General features: G+C 43.0%; 1 protein-coding gene across 2 annotated transcripts in view; it reads right to left on the reverse strand.

Annotated features, from left to right (window-relative positions):
* FAM47E (family with sequence similarity 47 member E) overlaps positions 1 to 19,329 on the reverse strand; it is a 35,858-nt gene that overhangs the window by 12,884 nt on the left and 3,645 nt on the right. For both annotated transcript variants that reach the window (XM_053217227.1, XM_027058612.2), the window contains exons 2-6: positions 17,800 to 18,169; positions 15,485 to 15,624; positions 9,711 to 9,861; positions 6,777 to 6,959; positions 823 to 978 (exon numbers count right to left, since the gene is read on the reverse strand). In XM_053217227.1, coding sequence (XP_053073202.1) covers positions 823 to 978; positions 6,777 to 6,959; positions 9,711 to 9,861; positions 15,485 to 15,624; positions 17,800 to 18,169 — 1,000 coding nt within the window. The remainder of the gene's footprint in view (positions 1 to 822; positions 979 to 6,776; positions 6,960 to 9,710; positions 9,862 to 15,484; positions 15,625 to 17,799; positions 18,170 to 19,329) is intronic.

Consider the following 19,329-nt stretch of genomic DNA (forward strand, 5'->3'; position numbering starts at 1 on the left):
CTCCCAACATCCTGTCACTCCTGTGTCTTGTGAATTGGGATGCTATCAATTGGTGTCAAGTGGCACCAACTAAAGTTAACAGGGAAATTCAATCTTCAGGAAGTACAAAAGTGTGATTTATAAAAATCATTAGAGAACAATCCCGTTGTTTTGACTCCTCCCTATGTCTAAGCTGCCTGGTAAACAATCTTTTACTGTAATATATAACTGAATTTCCAAAATTTAAACATTACTTCTTTTTCATGAACTGACTGTCACCGTTGTGGCAAACATCTTTACTCGTGTTCACCATCAAAATGGAATAATTTTGCAAAATTCCTTACGCCTTTAAGAATTAGTCTTTAAGAATATATTTCTAAAAAAGAGAACTTATAGACACCTTAAAACAAAAGTTTTGCATCTATTTTTGAACTCTTTAACAGGCACCCATTGCTGACAAAAAAACCAGCTTCACATGTATTTACTCAAAGAGAACCCATGACGTTATATCCACTCTGAGTACTGGGGTGGTCCTACCAGGTCACACCCCTCTTTGAACAGCCAATTTATCCATAGAATCCATTGTTCCAAGAATTCTAGGAATATGATGAATGGTTGCCCCATCTTTTCAGACATTGTGTCTACCATAAAGCCAGGAGATTTCAAGTCTTACTTACTACACATACAATGTGTATATGTGTAACCTCATAGAATGGCTTGGCTTTCTCATTGCCGAGTTCAATACGCAAGCAGTAAGACCTTCTGGAACCTCTGTTCCACCCAGAACTCTAACTTCACCATGAGATGGCAATCGGATGATCAAATCTCAGCACATACACGTACCTGTTCCTGCAGTTCCTTTTTAAAATTCTCATCTTGAGCTTTACATGAGACCTTAGGGTCTACCAAAGGTTCGTCTGCTCTTTGCTTTTTCCACAACTTGGTGTTCAGGTACCAGGCTCCATACTTCATCTTCACATACTTTGGTTTATAAGAATTCTACAAAAAATAACATAATTCCCAATTTCATTAGGTTTTTTTTATGTTTGTCACTTCAATAAGTCTAGGATTTAGCTTATGAAAGCAGTAGGATTTTTTTAAGTTTATTTCGTTTGAGAGAGAAAGAGTGGGGGTGGGGGGTGGAGGCAAAAAGAGGGAGAGAGAGAATCCCAAGCAGGCTCCTTGCTGTCAGCACAAAGCCTGACATGGGGCTCGATCTCATAAATCATGAGATCATGACCTGAGCAGAAATCGAGAATCAGACGCTTCATGGACTGAGCCACTCAGGTGCCCTGAAGGCAGTAGCATTTATATTTAGCTTATGATTGATCCTTGCCAAAGTATTTTATGAATTTTCTGTATGCTTTGACTTACAAAGGTATCATGAAAGTTTCATAATTGAGAAAATAATGTAATGGTTAAGCATGGCCTTTGCATTTAGACAAACCGGGGTTTAAATCCAGCCTCCCCTACTTAGTAGCTATGAGTCCATGGGCAAATTAGTTAATTCTTCATCTGCAGAATGGAAACGATAGTATCCATCCATAGGGTTGTAGGAAACATTAAAGGAGGAAGGTATGTAAAGCAGCTAGAAATCATATAAAAATCACATATTTCACTGAAGGGGTAATGACCTTAAACAATACTTAGTCAACCAAAATAATGAGTTATAGACTTACTATGAGCCCAGCACTGTGCTTAACCTTATAAATGCTATACTACTTTTCATCAAAATGCTATCCAACAACAGCAACAACAATAACAAAATTGCCATCTAACACCAATCTCTTGCTTCTGATTGGAAGAGAGAAAGAGGAGGGAGAAGAGAGGTCATTCCTTTCTTTCTCCAGTTCCTCAGTAGTGCAGGAAGGATGTAAAGAGATCTGTTGGATCATAGCTTGACAGTGTAGATGTAATACCCACAATGTCTCATAACAAAAAGGGGTCTAACTCTTGAGCAAGGCAAATATGAAACCACCAAGATTCTGCTCCTCTCTATTCTCACTCACATTTAAACCTGAGGCAGAGGGGCGCCTGGGTGGCTCAGTCGGTTAAGCATCCAACTTCAGCTCAGGTCATGATCTCGCGGTCTGTGAGTTCAAGCCCCGCGTTGGGCTCCGTACTGACAGCTCAGAGCCTGGAGCCTGCTTCGGATTCTGTGTCTCCCTCTCTGCCCCTCCTCCGCTCATACTCTGCCTCTCTTTCTCTCTCTCAAAAATAAATAAACATTTTTTAAAAATGTAAAAAACCTGAGGCACAACGTGTGGGTCATTCTAGAGTCAGGTCAGATTGTCTTTCTGAAGCAGAGAGGACAGGACAGCACAGAGGGAGGGGAAATCCCTTCTCAGAGCTGGATTCAGAACTTTGATCCCTCTGTTTCAAGCATACTGTTGAAAAATTGCAACCACCTCACAACACTCCTTGTCTCCCTTCCCTGTGTCATTTCTCTTTCACAGTACAGATCATCATTTCATATGCTATATATTCTTCTCATTGCTTGTCTCACCTCTCATCTTTTAAAATGTAAGCCTCAGAGATTGTTCCCAGATACAACCCCCTGGGCATCTAGAGCAAAACTTATGACATAATAGGTGCTCAACAAATATTTGTGTTTTTTTTTTTAATTTTTTTAACGTTTATTTATTTTTTGAGAGACAGAGACAGAGCATGAGCTGGGGAGGAGACAGAGATGGGGGGAGGGGGGAGCGGGGAGTCACAGATTCTGAAGCAGGTTCCAGGCTCCGAGTTGTCAGCACAGAGCCTGACCGGGGGCTTGAATTCATGAACCATGAGATCATGACCTTAGCTAAAGTCAGACGCCTGACTGAGCCACCCAGGCACCCCATTATTTGTTGAATGAAAATTGGGTTGCTCAAGTTTGGCATCATTGACACTTTGAGCTGGATAGTCCTTTGTTGGGGGGTTGGGGAGGGGGCTGTCCTGTGCACTGTAGGAACTTCAGCAGCCTCTCTGATCTCTCCTCACTAGATGCCAGTAGCACTGCCTCCCCCAAATTGTGACAACGAAAAATATCATCTGCAGACATGGCCAAATAACCCCAGGTGGGAAGGGGGGCAAAATCACCCTCAATTGAGAATCACTGAATAAACGGAAGGCAGGAAGGAGAGAGAAGAAAAAAATTAAAAGGAGGGGATGAAATCTATAGTACAGATCTGAGTTCTGAAATATGTTATGCTGTTGGGTGACTGGTAATCATTCAAGACTCAGCACAAACGTGATTTCTTCTGGGAGGCTTTACCTGAATCCCCCCCTCAGCCCGTGTTTGGTGGAATTGATTACTTCTTCCCATGTCTTCTATGAACCATGACCGCATGCCATGACAGTTCATCATTTGCCTGTTGACCCAACTAAGCTGTAAGCTCCTTAAGTGCAGGAAACAGGCCTTCGTGTCACCTTCGTTTGTCCCCAGCACTTCTCGGCACACGGCAGTGGATACCCAGAAATGTTTGTTGAAGGATTGTACAGACAAATGGGTGGATTAACATCCGGGGCAAAGGGAGATGCGGAATAGAGGCACAGACTGCTGTGAGAGATCAGAAGTAAGAATAAAGTAATGTCAACCTGAAAAATCTCCATAGAAAAGCTGGCATATGACCTGTGTCTAAAGGAAGATATAAGAAGGTGGACGTGAAAGAGGGGCACTTCAGACAGAATACTGTGAGCAAAAGTAAGGTAGTGGGAAAGCTCAGAGTTTTAAAGACCAAAGAGGAGTGTAACAGGCCTGAGAGTACGTGGGGTAAAAAAAAAACAAAAACAAAAACATGGGGATTTCCACTTCTGAGAGGGACCAGATTTACCCCTCCACGTGCAACTGCCAGAAAACAGGAATAAATATAAATATAAATATAAATGTAAAAGCTTATAAGACACTAGACATCAAAGAGCAAGGACAGGGATCCCTGACAGACAAGAAACAAACAAGGTAAGTCCCACAATTGTCCCAGCTCACTGTGTTGAGCGACTTTCCAGGCCACCGCACAGACAGATGCTCAGAGTTGAGGAGACAGAATTGAGAGTGCAGACCAAGGTGGTTACATTTTGCAGCAGAGGAACAGAATGTGAGAACTGCATAGAGAGGGAACTCCAGAGGTTTGTAGAGGGTCTCCCTCAGCACATGTAGGGGAGGAAACAACCTGAGCACAGGGACAGAACCAACCAAAAGGATTAGAAGAAACAGTGCCCAGCATGTACACAGAGCCAGGAACAGTGCCTGTTCCCTTCTGAGAAACCTAAAGATTCACAGGACACTGGGTAGAAGAGACGGAAGGGTCTTCCCGCAGTTGTAGAGAATTAGCTACGGACTGAACATCACTTCAACCCTTCCTAACAAATTTTAAAAGCCAAGACCCAAAAGGATCAAACTTTTCCAAATAACTTTAACTACATCCCAGAGCAAAACTCAAGTTTATAATAAAAATACCCTGCCCAAATAAGGTAAAATCCACAATGTCTGGCATCTACTAAAAAATCACCAGGCATACAGAGAGGCAAGAAAACATGATCCACAACGAAGAGATAAATCAATTCATGGCAACTCACATAGAACTGATGCAGATGTTAGAAGTGGCAAACAAGATCAAAAACAGTTATTATAACTGCATTCCTCATGTGTAAGATTAAGGAGAGACGTGGAAATGGTTTTTTAAACACTCAAGTCAAATTTCTTGAAATGAAAATTATAATGTATGAGATGAAAAACACACTAGACAGGATCAGCGGCTGATTAGACATTGCAGAAAGAACAGATTAGAACGTTTAAAGACAGCAGTAGCAACAGAGGAAAAGAAGAATCAAAACTGAACAGAAAAAGAAAAGCTTCACAGAGCAGCTGAGTTGGGAGACCACTCCATGCAGCCTAATTACACGTAATTGGAGTCTTTGGAGGGGGCAGGGGAGGGGCTGAGACAAAAAAATGTTTGAAGGAATAATGGTCAAGATGTCTCCAAATTTGATGAAAACTATAAACCCATGGATCAAAGAGAATCAACAAACCCCAAGCACAAGAAATGTATACCAAGGTGTATATAATAATCACATCACCCACCACCAGTGACAAAGAGAACATCTTTAAAGTCGCCACAGAAGAACACACATCCAGAAAGACAAAGACAAGGAGGGCATCAGGTTTCTCACCAGAAACAATACAACCAAGACAAAAAATAAAAATAAAGTACCAAAAAAAATAAAAATAAAAAACTGTGAACCGAGCATTCTATACCCACAAAAACATCTTTCAGAAGGAAGGCAGAATAAGGATATTTTCAGACATACAAAAGCTGAAGGGTTCAATCACCAGCAGATCGACACTAGAAGCAGTGTTAAAGGAGGCCCTCCAGGCAGAAGGAAAGAGATACCATATGGAAACGTATTTGAACTTTTACATAGTGACCCTCTGCCTGCCAGTCAAAAGTTCAATTTTGGCAATAACCACCACGGTTTATAGAGCCGTGGTTGTGCAACTATTGTACATACAGGGAGTTGAGCAATTTGATTCAGCACAGATTCAGGACAAGCTGTGGTTCAGACCTTAGGTGTGATGGACATGATTTGCCTGTCCAGCATCACTTTGCATTTTACCTTTTAGAAAGATGAGGTTGGGGTGGGGGGGGGGGGCCTGGGTGGCGCAGTTGGTTAAGTGTCCAGCTCTTGGTTCTGGCTCAGGTCATGATCTCATGGTTCATGAGTTCAAGCCCCTCATCTGACCCCACACTGTCAGTGCTTTGGACTGCTTAGGATTCTCTCTCTCTCTCTCTCTCTCTCTCTCTCCCTCTCCTGTTTGTGCTCATGCTCTCTCTCTCTCCTCTCTCTCTCTCTCAAAAAAAAAAAAAAGAAAGATGAGGGGGAAATGGGAAATTTAAAGTGCTATTAGTGCTGGAATGCATAGTTTTCATAAACCTTATACAACAGAACCAAGGATGGAAAACACCACCTTTGTAAAAACAGGTCAGCTGACTGTATTCAACTATAAAGGACAACGTTAATATGTTTATGCGTTAGAAATACAGCATCAAAGATTACATGTAAAAGACAGAGGGAAATTGGAGATAATACATTCTTTTTCATTCAGAGAAAGGAGCTTCTCCACTCTCACCACCACCCCCACCACCACTTAGCTACTTAAATCTGTTGTTGCACTGATACAATTTGATACATGTGTATATGCATTTGCAGCTGTACATTGTGTAGAAAACTAGCAAAGGACTTAAGAGTCCATACTTCTTCCCTTAGGAACACAGAATGTTTTTTCTCCTCTGTTTTCCTTCTATCTTCACCAGCAAGAGATATTGAAGAACTGAGCCATTTGTTAATAATCAGGCAAATATGTGGTCAAGAGTAATGGTTTGTGGTCATTAAGACTCTCGCCAAAATTCAAGAATTCTTTACACAGAATAAACAACTTTCATGATCATTAATGGCAGCATTCAACTCTTCGATTAGTAAACATTCATATATATTCCCATCAACTGTTAGGATTTCAACATATAAAACACAACAAGAGAGAGGATGTCAACCTATAAACACATAGAAATAACAATGATTATTCAGTTATTAACAATAATGCTGAATGGCATGCCTTGTTTGTATAAATGGCTTTATTATATATATTAAATATTCATTGATTTAACAAATATTTATTAAACACCAAAAAAAAAAAAATTCAAGAATCCTACTCAAAAAAGCCAATGCCCTGCTGAAGTACCAGAAATCAAGAACATTTAAGGTTTTAATTCAACTGAGTTTTCTTGATTTTTAGACTTCTCCTCATTGGCAATTACCTGAAGTTTCCGGTGTTTCTGCTCATAGTCTAGTTTCTGGAAAAATCGTGGCTCCCGCAGTTTCTTTACCTCCAGAGGAACCTGGTTGAGTCTCATTGTGTGGAGCACATCATGGCTTGGTTTGCTCCAGTAGTCAATGTCAAACTGTTTCAGGATGAACTCTTCATCAATGTTTGAACTTCCCTGGAAGAATACCACATTGCACGAATCAAGGACAAATGGTGAAATTCTTCTTTAATCTAAGGGAGGCATTTGACTATGGCTAGAGAAAAGGTAGCTTGGAAGAGAGGTAGAAAATGCTCAGTCAGCATTTACCAGAGACAAGAACTTCTGGGGCTCCGGAGGGCTTTGTCAGTGCATTAAGAGACAACTTAGGGGGCGCCTGGGTGGATTGGTCGGTTAAGCGTCTGACTTCAGCTCAGGTCATGATCTCACGGTCTGTGAGTTCGAGCCCCGCGTCGGGCTCTGTGCTGACAGCTCAGAGCCTGCAGCCTGTTTCGGATTCTGTGTCTCCCTCTCTCTCTGCCCCTCCCCTGTTCATGCTCTGTCTCTCTCTGTCTCAAAAATAAATAAATGTTAAAAAAATTTTTTTTAAATAAATAAAAAAAAGAGACAACTAGCACCAGCCAGCATGAGTCCCTGAGCTGAGAAAAATTCAGTCGATTTAATCATAAGCAGACTTCTAAGTGCATAAAGAAGATGTGATACACACACACACACACACACATACACACACACACACACTGAAATAGTACTCAGCCATAAAAAAGAATGAGATCTTGCCATTGGTGACAACATCAACGGATCCAGAAGGTATTGTGCAAAATGAATTGAGACAAACAGAGAAAGACATATGATTTCACCTATGTGTGGAATCTAAAAAGCAACACAAATGAACAAACAAATGAGAAAACAGAAAGTGACCCATAAATAGAGGACAAATTGGTGGTCGTCAGAGGGAGGGTGTGGGGGAATAGGCGAAATGGGTGAAGGGGACTGGGAAGTACAGCTTTCTAGTTATGGAAGGAATAAGTCATGGGGATAAAAGGTACAATATAGGAATATAATCAGTAGTATTGTAATAGCATTTTATGGTGACAGATGGTAACTACACTTGTGATGAACATAGCCAAATGTATACAACTGGCAAATCACTATGTTGTACACCTGAAACTGAAATCAGATAAATGGATTCAGATAGAGGAGAGCAGCCAAGAGACAGAAAGAAGGCCTAACAACGTTTTAGCACCTAGATCCAGCTATACCTGAAACTCCCTGGATGGTTCCCTTTCTACCTTAATCCAGTCTGAACTATATTTCAGTCACCTGTCAATGAAATAGTCCTAAATAATACACTGACTAAAACTGATTAATGTTCTAAAAAAGGGAAGGAAGATTGCAAATCCTAGAAGGTCTTAAATCCAGTAAAAACCTAAGGAATCTATATCTACAGGGACTCAGGAACACAACCAAATAAGTAGGTTCTTAGAAGGAGGGAAAGAAAAGACTTTAATAACTAAGTCAAAAATCCATTTATGTCAGAAATACCTTTTGTGAAGGTTGTAGTTAAGCATAACTGCCCAAGTACTTAAATATAACTGAGAAAAACGAGTTGAAGAAGGAGTGAAGGACAGAAAGAAAGACATTGAAATAGAAAATAAAGATATGAAACAACAGAGTAGGGGAAATGAATAGTTATTAGCCAAAGTATACAAACTTTCAGTTATAAGATGAGTAGTTCTGGGAATCTAAGTTACAGCGTGGTGACTATAATTAACAATATTGTATTTAGGCTTGAAAGTTACCAAGAGAGTAGATCTTAAATGTTCTCACTGCACTCAAAAAAAGGTAATTATATGAGGTGATGGATGTGTTAACTAACCCTATTGTGGCAATCATTTTGCAATATGTGTGTGTGTGTGTGTGTGTGTAAAATTATCACATTGTACACCTTAAACTTACATAATGTTATATGTCAGTTATATCTCAATAAAGATGGCAAAGAAAGAGAGCCACTAAAAAGAAAGAAAGAAACAACAGCAATGTGGCATATAAACAATAAACATTTGAATAGGCTGCAAGTTTGCAAACTTTCCAGAAACATCATCTACAGGACACATTTCTATTATAAATGGTGACAGAGTCATAAAGATTCCTTTATGACTTTGATTATTTATCATATGTGAACACTGTTTTTTAGTAATAGTAACTCCAAGCTTGACTTTAATGTTTATTTTTGAGAGACAGACAGCAAGCGACAGAGGGGCAGAGAGAGACAGAACACAGAATCTGAAGCAGGTTCCAGGCTCTGAGCTGTCAGCACAGAGCCCGACGTGGGGCTCGAACTCACGAATCGTGAGATCATGATCTGAGCCAAAGTCAGACACTTAACTAACTGAGCCACCCAGACGTCCCGTGAGCTTGACTTTAAAAAGTAGGCTGTAAGCAGGTGCCTGGGTGTCTCAGGCTGTTAAGCAACAGACTCATGATTTTGGCTCAGGTCATGATCTCATGGGTTGGTGAGTTCAAGCCCTGCATCGGGCTCCATGCTGACAGTGTAGAGCCTGCTTGGGATTCTCTCTCCTTCTCTTTCTGCACCTCCCAGACTCAAGCGCGCGCTCTCTCTCTCTCTCTCTCTCTCCTCTCAAAATAAATAATTAAACTTAAAAAATAACAGTAGGTTGAGAGGCGCCTGGGTGGCTCAGTCGGTTGAGCATCCGACTTCGGCTCAAGTCATGATCTCACAGTCCGTGAGTTGAGCCCTGTGTCGGGCTCTGTGCTGACAGCTCGGAGCCTGGAGCCTGCTTCGGATTCTGTGTCTCCCTCCCTCTGACCCTCCCCCGTTCATGCTCTGTTTCTCTCCGTCTCAAAAATAAACATTAAAAAATTAAAAAAATAAATAAAAGTACGTTGTAAATCCTACTACTAACTTACAAAAGAAATAGCCCAGTTGCAGAAGTCACTAACTCCTTTGCGTACATTTTCATGAAGAAGAGGACCATCTTGGTGTAGCAAATCTGTTTCACTTGGTTTCTTTTCTTTAAAAAGCCATTGACCTGGATGCGACCCAGGAGTCTTCTTGGGACTAAGGACAGTGAGATCACCAAAGAATCGCAACATGAGACACCATGAATCCAAATAGATTTCAAACACGATCTTGAGGGAAGAAGATGATAATGCAAGCATTTCAAACAGTCTCTCACAAGCTCACTAGTTCTACGTTAATTTTCCAAAAACCACATCCTCATTATCAGTATCATAAAGGCAAATATATCATGATCAGTTATAATAATTAAAATGTATGCAGCATTTTACCATTATAAGTTGATTTTTTGAAACTATGAGTGCCATTTATTAAGACATGTGCCAGGTAAAAGCCCAAATTACTGTGCTTGGAGACAGCCAAAGCCAGGAGATATCCTTGACTTCTCTCTCTCTTGTCCCTAAAATCCAGCCCATTAATAAATCTTGTAGGTTTTAACTCTGTCTCTTTCTCTGGACTGTTGGAGTGCTCCTCACTGGTGTCTCTGATCTTCTCTTGGGGCCCAAACCCCCAACCGCTAATTCATCTCTGCACTGCAGCTAAAATAGTCATTTCAAAATATAAATCTGGCCGTACCAAATGCTGCTACCCTTCACCCTCAATTAAACCTCTCGATAGTTTCTTTTTTTAAATTGAGTTATAATTCCCATACCATAATACTTACCATTTCAAAATATACGATTCAGTGGCTTTCATATATTTACAAAGTTATGCCACCGATACCATGATCTCATTCGGGAACATCTTCATCACCCCAGAAAGAAGCTTGTAAGCATTGACAGTCATTCTTCATTTCCCCCATTCTCTCTGCTCCTGAAAACCAGAAATCTACATTCCACCTCTAAGGGTTTGCCTATTCTGGACAATTTATCTGAATAGAACCTTATACTATATGGTGTTTTGTGTCTGGTTTCCTTCACTTAGCATAACATTTCAAGGTGTGTACATGCTATGACATGTATCAGTACTTTTTCCCTTTTTATGGCTAAGATTCCATTGTTAGACCACATTTTGTTTATCTATCATCAGTTGATGGGCACCCGAGTTGCTGCCCCTTTGGGCTATTGGGCATGGTGCTGCTCTGAACATTCAGGTACAAGTTTTTGTGTTCAGTAGCTTCTTGTGACTCTTCCAATGAAGACCTAAGTCTTAACTCAGTTTCCAAGGCTATTCATGGCCTGGTCCTTGCCTGTATCTCCAGATTCTTCTGGAATTGTGCTATCCTCCCTCACTCTCTGAGCTCCAGCCGTAGTGGCCTTCTCTCAGTTGCATGAATTCATCATGCTGCCTTCAGCCACGGACCCTTTGTACACGTTGTACCATCTGACTGCAACGCCTTCTGCATTTCCTCATCCCCCCGTTATGTTTCAACACACACGTCCCTTCCTCAGGAAAGCATTCACATAGGCTTTCCCCAGAACCCACATTTCATTCCTGGCAACATGTACCTTCTTTTCACAGCACCTAAATATTAATTCATCCATCCACTCATTCAACAAGTATTTACTAAACACCAATTATGTACTAGGCACTGTCCTAGGCATTAGAATTTAGCTGTAAATAAAGCTTAGGCCCTGTCCTCACATAATTTGCAACTGATTAGGGAGAGACAGATAGGAAAGAGGTAAACATATGCCAGGTGATTACAAGTGATATAAAGAAAAATAAAACAAGACAGGAGGGATGGAGAGTGAGGACGGGGGCTTTTAATTTGTACAGAGAAATCCTTGCTACCAAAGTGATAGTTGAACAGAGACCCAAAAGAAGAAATTAATCAAGCCATGCAGATATCAAACTATGCAGACACCAGGCAGAAAAGAAAAGCGGGTGCAAAGGCTCCAAGGAATGAGCGTGCTAAGTGTGGATGAGGAACAGCAAGGAGGCCAGTATGGTTGGAGGGGCAGGATTAAAGGACAGAGTAGCAGACAGTGAGGCCTGAGAGGTCACAGGGGGCCTGATCATAGGGATCTTAGAGGCAACTGTAGGACGCTGGGTTTTAATCTGAACGAGTAAGCAACTGGAGAATTTTTGTTAATCAGGCAAACAAAAACATAGCATTTGTTGTCATCATATATATCCTGCAGTAAATTTTTTTAAATTGAAGTACAGTGGATACGCAATGTCTTATTAGTTTCAAGTACACAACGCGGTGATTTGACATGTCTGTACGTTATGCTGCGCTCACCTCAGCTGTCACCGTGCAATGCTATTACAATACCATTGACTCCATTCCCTATGCTGTACCTTAACTGGAGAAGTTTGAGCACAGGAATGAGGCTGAAAGAATCATTTTAACTATTGTGTGAAAAATAGACTGGGGCAGGGAGTGGGGTTAACTCCGGAAGCCATGAGACTAGCTAGAAACTATTTCAATCATCCAGGCAAGAGCTGATGGTATCTTGGAATACAGTGACAGTAGTACTGTAGCTGAGAGTCCAGATATATTTCCAAAGGAAAGCCATGAGGGTTTGTTGGCAGGTCGCAACTATTGTTTCAAAAGTAACTGGAAGAAGGGCATTGCCATTTACTGATCAGGAGAAGACAGAGGGGTGAGTAGTTCTGGGGAAGAAATCAAGAGTTCGGTTTTGACTCATTGAGTTTGAGATGCCAATTATACACCCAAGGGCAAATGTTGAACATCCATATAAAGAGGGATTGGATGAGGTCACTTAGGTGTGAGTAAACATACAGAAAAGATGTCAGAGACTGATGCATTTAATATTAAAAGGAAGATGAGAAGGGACCAGCAAAAGAAGGTTGGGGAGAGGGTCATTGAAGTAGGAGGAGAAACAAGAAAGGGTGTATTCAAGAGGCTAAGTGAAAAAAACTGTTTCAAGAAAGAGGACATCATCAATTTTGTCAACTGCTACTGACACATCAAGCATGATGATCACAGAGAACTGATCAGGTGACACAAAGGTCAATGGTGACCTTGACCAAGGGCAGACCCATCACAGTGCTGATGAGTTAAAGAAAGAAGAGGAAGTAAGTATGGGCACGTTTTTCAAAGAGTTTGCTGTAAGGGAAAGGAGAGTCTGTGCTCAATGAGAGTTGTTTTGAAATGGGAGATATTAACTCATGCTATGGTAGGCTGATAACGCCCTGAAAGAGATCAGGTACTAATCGTTGTACTTTACTTGGAGAAACCATCTATATAGATACAACTAATTTAAGGAGCTTGAGATGGTAAGATTATCCTGGATTACCTGGGTGGGCCCTAAATGCCATCACTAGTGTCCTTGTAAGAGGAAGGCAGAGGGAGGTTTGACACACACACAGAGGAGAAGGGGATGTGAAGACAGAGCAGAGAGACTTGAAGATGTTGACCTTGAAGACTGGAGTGATGTGGCCATGGCCATGGAATACCAATAGCCACCAGAAGCTTGAAGAAGCAAGGAATGGATTCTCCCCTAGAGCCTCTGGAAGGAACATGGCCTGCTGATACTTTGATTTCAGCACAGTAATACTGATTTTGGACTTCTGGCCCCTAAACTGTGAGATAATAGATTTCTGTTGCTTTAAACCACTAAATTTGTGTCACTTTGGGGTTTTTTTGGGGGGAGGAGGATATTTTTAGAGAGAAAGAGCACAAGTGGGAGAGGGGCAGAGGGAGAGAGAGAGAGAGAGAGAGAGAGAGAGAGAGAGAGAGAGAATCTTAAGCAGGCTCCATGCTCAGAGAGGATCCCATGACCCTGGGATCATGACCTGAGCTGAAATCAAGAGTTGGACACGTAACCGACTGAGCCACCCAGGCACCCCCAATTCGTGTTACTTTGTACAGCAGCCACTGTACAAGAATATGCTAACAGAATATGCTAAGAGTATGCTGACAGAAAAACTTGCCATTACATACTTATACATTCATTTTGCGATGATAATTTATTAAGATACTAGTTTTGTTCATTTCCTCTATACTTTTACCTTCTCTCTTTTCAAGTAGATAACCCATTTGTTTTTCATTTCTTGCCCTGGAGATTTCTTCAGGGTTGACCAGGGAAACTGCCTGCAGTTAAAGGCACAGCCCGCACTGTGCAGAACCCCAAGCTCATTGCAGCAGTCATGCTAGATGTGACAGGTGACGCAGGAAGACACGGGTGGGTGGACAGAGTGTACCACAAATGGCAAGAATAGACAGAAGAATGAGTCCCAAAGACCAGAAAGAAGTTAAAGATCCATCCTGCGATTATTGGGGACCTATCCCACTTTCTTATAGTGTAAGTAACAACCATGATTGAAAGTTTGCTACTCAGTGGGATGAGATGATATAAATAGAAAAAGGAAAGTGGTTTTTTTGTAAACACATGGCTTTGTGAACTAAGATTCATACCTTCTGTCTGTACTCGTGCTCCCTTCCACAGCACACTGCAATCACCGTGAGGACAGGGTCCTAGCCTGTTCACCGCTAGGTCCTCAGAACCTAGCATTGTCCCTGGGTGCTCAGTAGTACTGTGGTTTGTTGTTGTTGTTGTTCGTATTATTTTGCATAAAGAAAACCAGCTAATAATTCACTGAAGATCCATTAACTCAAAGATGCTCCTAGGGCCACACCAACCCACACTGTTAAAGTCTCCAAGGGGAGCCCTACTTAGAACACTCCTCTCTCTTCCTCAGCCAGGTTCTGAGCAAAATAATACAAAGGGCAAAGATGGAAGCTAAAATATGACCTTTACTACTGACAGCGGCCATGTTGGAGCACATGGATCTAGGTTCAAAAGGACTTGTGAAGTGAAATCCTGTAACAGGTGGACTGTCCCATGGGGACCCCAGCGGGGACTGGCTGGGGTGGGGCTCCCTTCAGGAAAGGGAGTTGCGTTTCCCATGGGCCATCTCACTTCCTAGTGGAAGAAAGACAGAGTGTGCCCAGTTGTCTCCCCGGTTTTACCAGGGGGGTACACTCAGCAGCCAGAATGGTGGGGCTCCTGTCACCTTGTGCGTCACTTTAGCAAACAGGTATAATTTAATAAAAGCTCTTCGTGGCCATGGGCCTGGGTTCTCTGTGAGTGGTCTAGGGTCTGTGGGTAGGCTGCTCTCCGGTTCTCACACACTCCTGAGGGCCCACCAGTGATATCATTTAAAGTCACAAGGCGAATTGGTATCCCAAATCTATTTTTGTCAAGCATATTTACCACGGCATTAACATTTTAGGTTAAATATTACATGACCTGGGAATAGAAGAGTGTGATACAAAGGAAGGTTGCTGTGAAAATTAAACAAGTGAATGTACAGCTTTGTTTGAGGGTAAAATAGAATGCGTTGAAAGTACTTAAGCATCATCTTTTTTAAGAAGTTTTTAGTTTTTTTAGTTTTTTTTTTTTTTCCTGCCCTACAAACTACTAGTCCCAATCGTAGTGAATAAAAGGGCTTTTGCCATAGATGATTCAAAGAGCCACTGGGGGCCAATGAATCCGGTTTTCTGCAGTTTTCGCCTTCTCGAACAGCTCTCCTGCAGTCATATACACACACCCATGTTGTATTGCTGGATAATTCACATCCATTTATGAAGTAAACACTAAGAATAGGGCCCAAGGCTCCTCTCCTTTCTCCTTGGGAACTTAGTTATTTTGCTTCTCACAATTATTCCAAAGATGAGGGGCTTTGAGAAGGTCAGTCCTCGAAGGTTTCATCAGGTGACAGGAAAGAGCGAGGGGGTAAGGACAATACTTACAGTCCCGGGTGGATTTCAGTAGAATGTTTTTTTAAAAGTTTTGCCGGTTCCTTTGTTCTTTTCCTGATGCCCTGACAATAAGCCCAGGTGTCCTCCAGTTTCCTGACGGGATCCAGCACTTCCAGCACCTTTAATAAGAGCTACAGACAGAAAACAGCCTTGAAGAGAAGAAAAATGTGCTGAAAAAGAAGGCTCCTTGATTCTAAAATGGACCAGACCAACAACATGCCCCTCTGCTTTGCTTTTCCAGCCGGTTATGCCCTTCATCAGTTTCTGTGCAGGAACCGTGCCGGGCGCTGGGGTAAGCATCCACCGCCTAGACATTAGGCAGTGCCTCTAGAGGGCTTCTGTAGTTTTTGATGGCCGGACGTCGATTCTTCCTCCTATAAATAACAGTATCTAGATTTTTCTTTGGACCCCAGCCTCGCTCCACAGGCAGATCAGGTCAAGCAAGACCACAGTGACTGGTTTAGGAACAGGCACCTAACCCAAAGTTTACTCACGGGAACTGGGCTATGGGATTTTGCTGGAAGCACGCATGCAAAAAGAGGTGTTCTTGGTAGCATTTCAATCTAGAGCTGCTCGTGGCCGTCATAATACCGCAGGAAGAGATCCTGCCTCAGAAAGAAGCCAACACACCCAGTTGGGGAGGTCAGACATGGAAATAGGGGCCACAATCCTACGCACCGTCTGCAAGGATGTGGAAATTATCTGTTTGTCACAGGCTCCAAAGCTCTGGCCTGCAGGAGACAGTGGAGAAAAGCCCCAAGTGGAAAACAATTGATGAGGAATTCTAGTTGTCCTTTCTGTAAACTTCCCTGACACGAATCATTTGTTTATCCATTCGCTCATTCATTATGCACAAATATTGACTGAACGCCAGGTATTGGTGGAACACAGTGAGAGACACAGATAAAGTCCCTGCCCTTGCAGAGATTTTATTCCAGTGAGGAGCCCAGTGGTGACAAGTGCTGTGATGAAAAACAGATCACAGTAAGGGATAGAGAATGAGAGTACAGGAAGTGTTATTTCATGAGACACGTGAGCAAAGATCTGAGGGAAGCGAAGGAGTGAGCCAGACAGATATGTGGGGGCAGGTGTCCCGGGCACGGAAGAGAGATCTGAACCAGCATGCTGGCTATGTTCACAGAGCAGCCAGGAGGCCAGAGTGGCTGGAGCAGGGTGAGAGCAGAGGAGTAGGTGGTGAGGTTGGAGGAGGAACAGAGCAGGGGTGGGGCAGAGAGCAGGGCCTTTTGGACCATAGCAAGGACTTTAAGAAAGGGCCATCAGAGGGCTTAGCAGAGAAGTTTTCCTTCTTTTCTTTCTCTTTCTCTTTCTCTTTCCTTTCTTTTCTCTTTTTCTTTCTTTCTTTCTTTCTTTCTTTCTTTCTTTCTTTCTTTCTTTCATTATATTTTGAGAGAGACAAAGAGAATCTCATGCAGGCTCCACACCCAGCATGGAGGCCCGGCTTAATTGCTGGACCCTGGGATCATGACCTGAGCCAAAATCGAGTCCAACGCTCAACTGACTGAGCCACCCAGACTCAGTTTACTTTTCTGAACAACTGCCATGCTGACTGACCTAGGGAACAGACTCCACGGGTGGGGGTGGGGTAGCAGGCACTGCTAGTTCCCTGCCCGATATCCATTCTGCCTTTTTTCTGAAATCTAACAGAACCGTGTTCTAGGTTTTGTTCAACACTGCAATGTCCCAACCAAGAAACTCAATTTTCTAGACTCCCTAGAAGCTAGAAGTGGTCAGATGAATGAGATGTTTACCAGGGAAGTTATTATTTGTCTAGTTAACCTTTGCCCCATTCCCCCTTCTTGTTTGAAAGACAGACTTGATGCCTGGAGGTGTGGAAGCCATCCTGAGATCCAGGAACAAGAGACATACGTTAAGGATTGTGGAGCTTGGAATCAAAAGCAGCCCAGGACACTGGTGACATAATGGAGCTGCCCCCTCAACCCCAGGCTAGAGTCACAGAAGCAAGACTGGACAATTCCCCCCTTGGTTTCTCCCTCCAAAATATCCCAAGCAAAAGTAGGCTGGTAGAACGTTAAGGGAAAAGAAGTCAAATGTTTCTGGCGTGCTGGACCTTCATAAGTTGGCCTCACAGGAAGCAAAGGGAGTGGTGAGTATGTTGCCGGGAGCAGAGAAAGGAGGGCTGCTCCAGCCCCCAGGAAAACTCTCAGCCCCGGGGATGTTCATCGTCCTCTTCCCTACATAAACATGTCACCCCCTCGAGAGAACTCCCAGGCAACTAAGGAGAATTATTTTCAAGGCTCTCCCACACCCCTAGGTCAGGAGGTCACCTCAACAGGCATGTCTTCCCCCAGATTCGGGTAGAGAGCCAAGGGGTGCGGGGTCAGCTGGGCTTGAACATCCGCCAGGAAGGCCTTCTGTGCCTGCTGGGCTGGCGAGAGCTTGGAAAACGAGGCTGCTTCCTTGGGCCGCCTGTGCTGCCTCTTCTTTGGGGCAGGTCGAGGAGCTGTGGGATGAATCTGGGGGAGAAAGGCCTCCTGAGGACCCCGAGTGATCAGACCCTCACAAGGTGGGCAGCCTTTCCGGAAGTCATCCAGTCCTTTCTTCACAAATATCCATCGCAGGCTGTTCAGGGAGGTGGGGCACGTTGGCCTGTGCTTGTGTTTTCTGTAACACTTGGAAGGTAGATTCTCTTTGTACCTGGAAGAAAACACACCACAGGGATAGGGGTGGGAACAGAGGTTGGACACAGGTTGGAAGGAGGCTGACCTCCACCTTTCTTTTATTTCTTTTTTCTTTTTTTTTTTAAATGTTTATTCATTTTTGAGAGAGAGCATGTGAGCAGGGGAGAGACAGAGAGAGAAGGACACAGGAAGATCTGAAGCAGGCTCTATGCTGACAGCAGCGAGCCCCATGCAGGGCTCATCAAACTCATGAATTGTGAGATCATGACCTGAGCCAAAGTCAGACACAACCAACCGAGCCACCCAGGTGCCCCCCGCCTCCACCTTTCTTGAGGAGGTGAGATAGGGGAGGAAGGGTTCTGTGGAGAGGGTCCAACGAAGCAGACTCCTGCCTCAGGGCACATTATCACTGGTCTGTGCAAGGCTCCTCCCCTGTTTCCTTGAGTCCATGTTATCCCACATCCCATTCTCATTGCTCTCCCTGCATAGGCAAACCACTCTCACAGATTTAAGACAAACCCTTTTGGGGAACGTGGGTGGCTCAGTTGGTTAAACGTCTGACTTTGGCTCAGGTCATGATCTCATGGTTCATGGTTGGAGCCCCGCATTGGGCTCTATGCTGACAGCTCGGAGCCTGGAGCCTGTTTCGGATTCTGTATCTCCCTTTCTCTCTGTCCCTCCCCTGCTTGCACTCTGTCTCTGTCTCTCAAAATTAAACATTTAAACATATTTTTTAAATAAATAAATAATAAAACAAACCCTTTTGCTTGTATGTTCCTTAGGATATCTGTGTTGTCTTTTTACACGCATGTATTCTTAATTTACATAAATGGTACTATTCTGTTTCTTACTCGTTTGCCAGGCACCATATTATAAAGCCCGTCCATGTAAATCTAATTCTTTATTACCAACCTGCTGCCACCATGGTTCATCTATCCACTCTCCTTGTGAAGGACACTTACAAGCTGCAGCTGCTCTGGCGACTTTTTCTTGTCCTTTAAAGGACCACAGTGCCACAGTGGCAAGAACCTGGATCCCAGTGACAACTAACTAGCCGAATGACCTTGGCACATCATTGAACCTCTGTGGGCCTCAGTTAACCTCCTAAACTCAGAGGGTCAAAGGTTGCAAATTGGCAGTCCATGGGCTGCATGGGGGGCCTACAAACCTGTCATT

Source organism: Acinonyx jubatus, chromosome B1, assembly GCF_027475565.1.
Source record: "Acinonyx jubatus isolate Ajub_Pintada_27869175 chromosome B1, VMU_Ajub_asm_v1.0, whole genome shotgun sequence".
Lineage (NCBI taxonomy): Eukaryota > Metazoa > Chordata > Mammalia > Carnivora > Felidae > Acinonyx > Acinonyx jubatus.